At 63.1% G+C, this 934-nt stretch overlaps 1 protein-coding gene across 1 annotated transcript in view; it reads right to left on the reverse strand.

The window, feature by feature from the left end:
• Positions 1-309: 309 nt before the first annotated feature.
• The window catches only part of TMCC2 (transmembrane and coiled-coil domain family 2), a 10027-nt gene continuing 9402 nt past the window's right edge, over positions 310-934 (reverse strand). Inside the window, exon 4 of the mRNA XM_057387700.1 lies at positions 310-685. Coding sequence (XP_057243683.1) covers positions 374-685 — 312 coding nt within the window. The 3' untranslated portion in view covers positions 310-373. The remainder of the gene's footprint in view (positions 686-934) is intronic.

Genomic DNA, 934 nt, shown 5'->3' on the forward strand with positions numbered 1-934 from the left:
TTTTTGACTTTTTGYCACCCCGGTTGTCAAGGCTGAAAAGGAAAATCCCGCCCCAAGGAATCCCTCTCCTCTCTCCCTGCTGGAAATTCTCCCAGAGATGGGTTTGGTCCAGCTCAATCCTTCCTCCACCTGAAAACCCCTCCTGCAGAACCCCTTCCCCAGGGGGTTTGGCTTTCAGGATGACCTTCCCAAAACCACCCCCTTARAAAAACCCAGAAACCACCAGCGCCTTCCAAAACTCCCCCACCCTTCCCAAACATCCCAGAGGGGCCGGCAGATCCCAAATCCGAGCGGGGGCTCGGACCGAGCACGCGGAGGAGGCTCCAGACCCTCGCCCTCTCCGCGGGAAACGAGAACCCAGCGGCTTCGGGGATCAGCTGGGGAGCAGCACGTGCTCCAGGAAATAGCTGATGGAGTCCCAGTGCTTCCAGAGGAAGAAGAGCAGCAGGACGAGCAGGGCGGTGCTGAGGATGCGCATGCGGGTCTTCATGAGCGGCGTGATGAAGTTGGCGATGGTGGAGACGAAGACGAGCAGCACGGCCATCAGGGCCAGGATGACGTTGATGAAYTTGCCCAGCAGCGCCCGGGCGTTGGCGTTCTCCACCCCTTCCAGCTGCACCACCTGCTGCTGCTGCTGCTGCAGCTCCAGCTTGGTCACCCGCGTCAGGCACGACTCCACCGCCTCCTGCGGGGGGACACGGCGGTGGCAGCGGGGCCAGGGTGGCACCCGAGGGGTGTAGTGACCTCACAGTGTCCCCTGAGGTGTCCCCGAGGGGTTTGGTACCTCCCTCGTGTCCCCTGAGGTGTCCCCCGCGGGGTGCAGTGACCCCACAGTGTCCCCCGAGGGGTGCAGTGACCCCACAGTATCCCCTGAGGTGTCCCCCGAGGGGTGCAGTGACCCCACAGTGTCCCCTGAGGTGTCTCCTGAGGGGTG

This window comes from Malurus melanocephalus, unplaced genomic scaffold, assembly GCF_030028575.1.
Source record: "Malurus melanocephalus ecotype Western Australia unplaced genomic scaffold, MMel_1.1 scaffold_1313, whole genome shotgun sequence".
NCBI lineage: Eukaryota > Metazoa > Chordata > Aves > Passeriformes > Maluridae > Malurus > Malurus melanocephalus.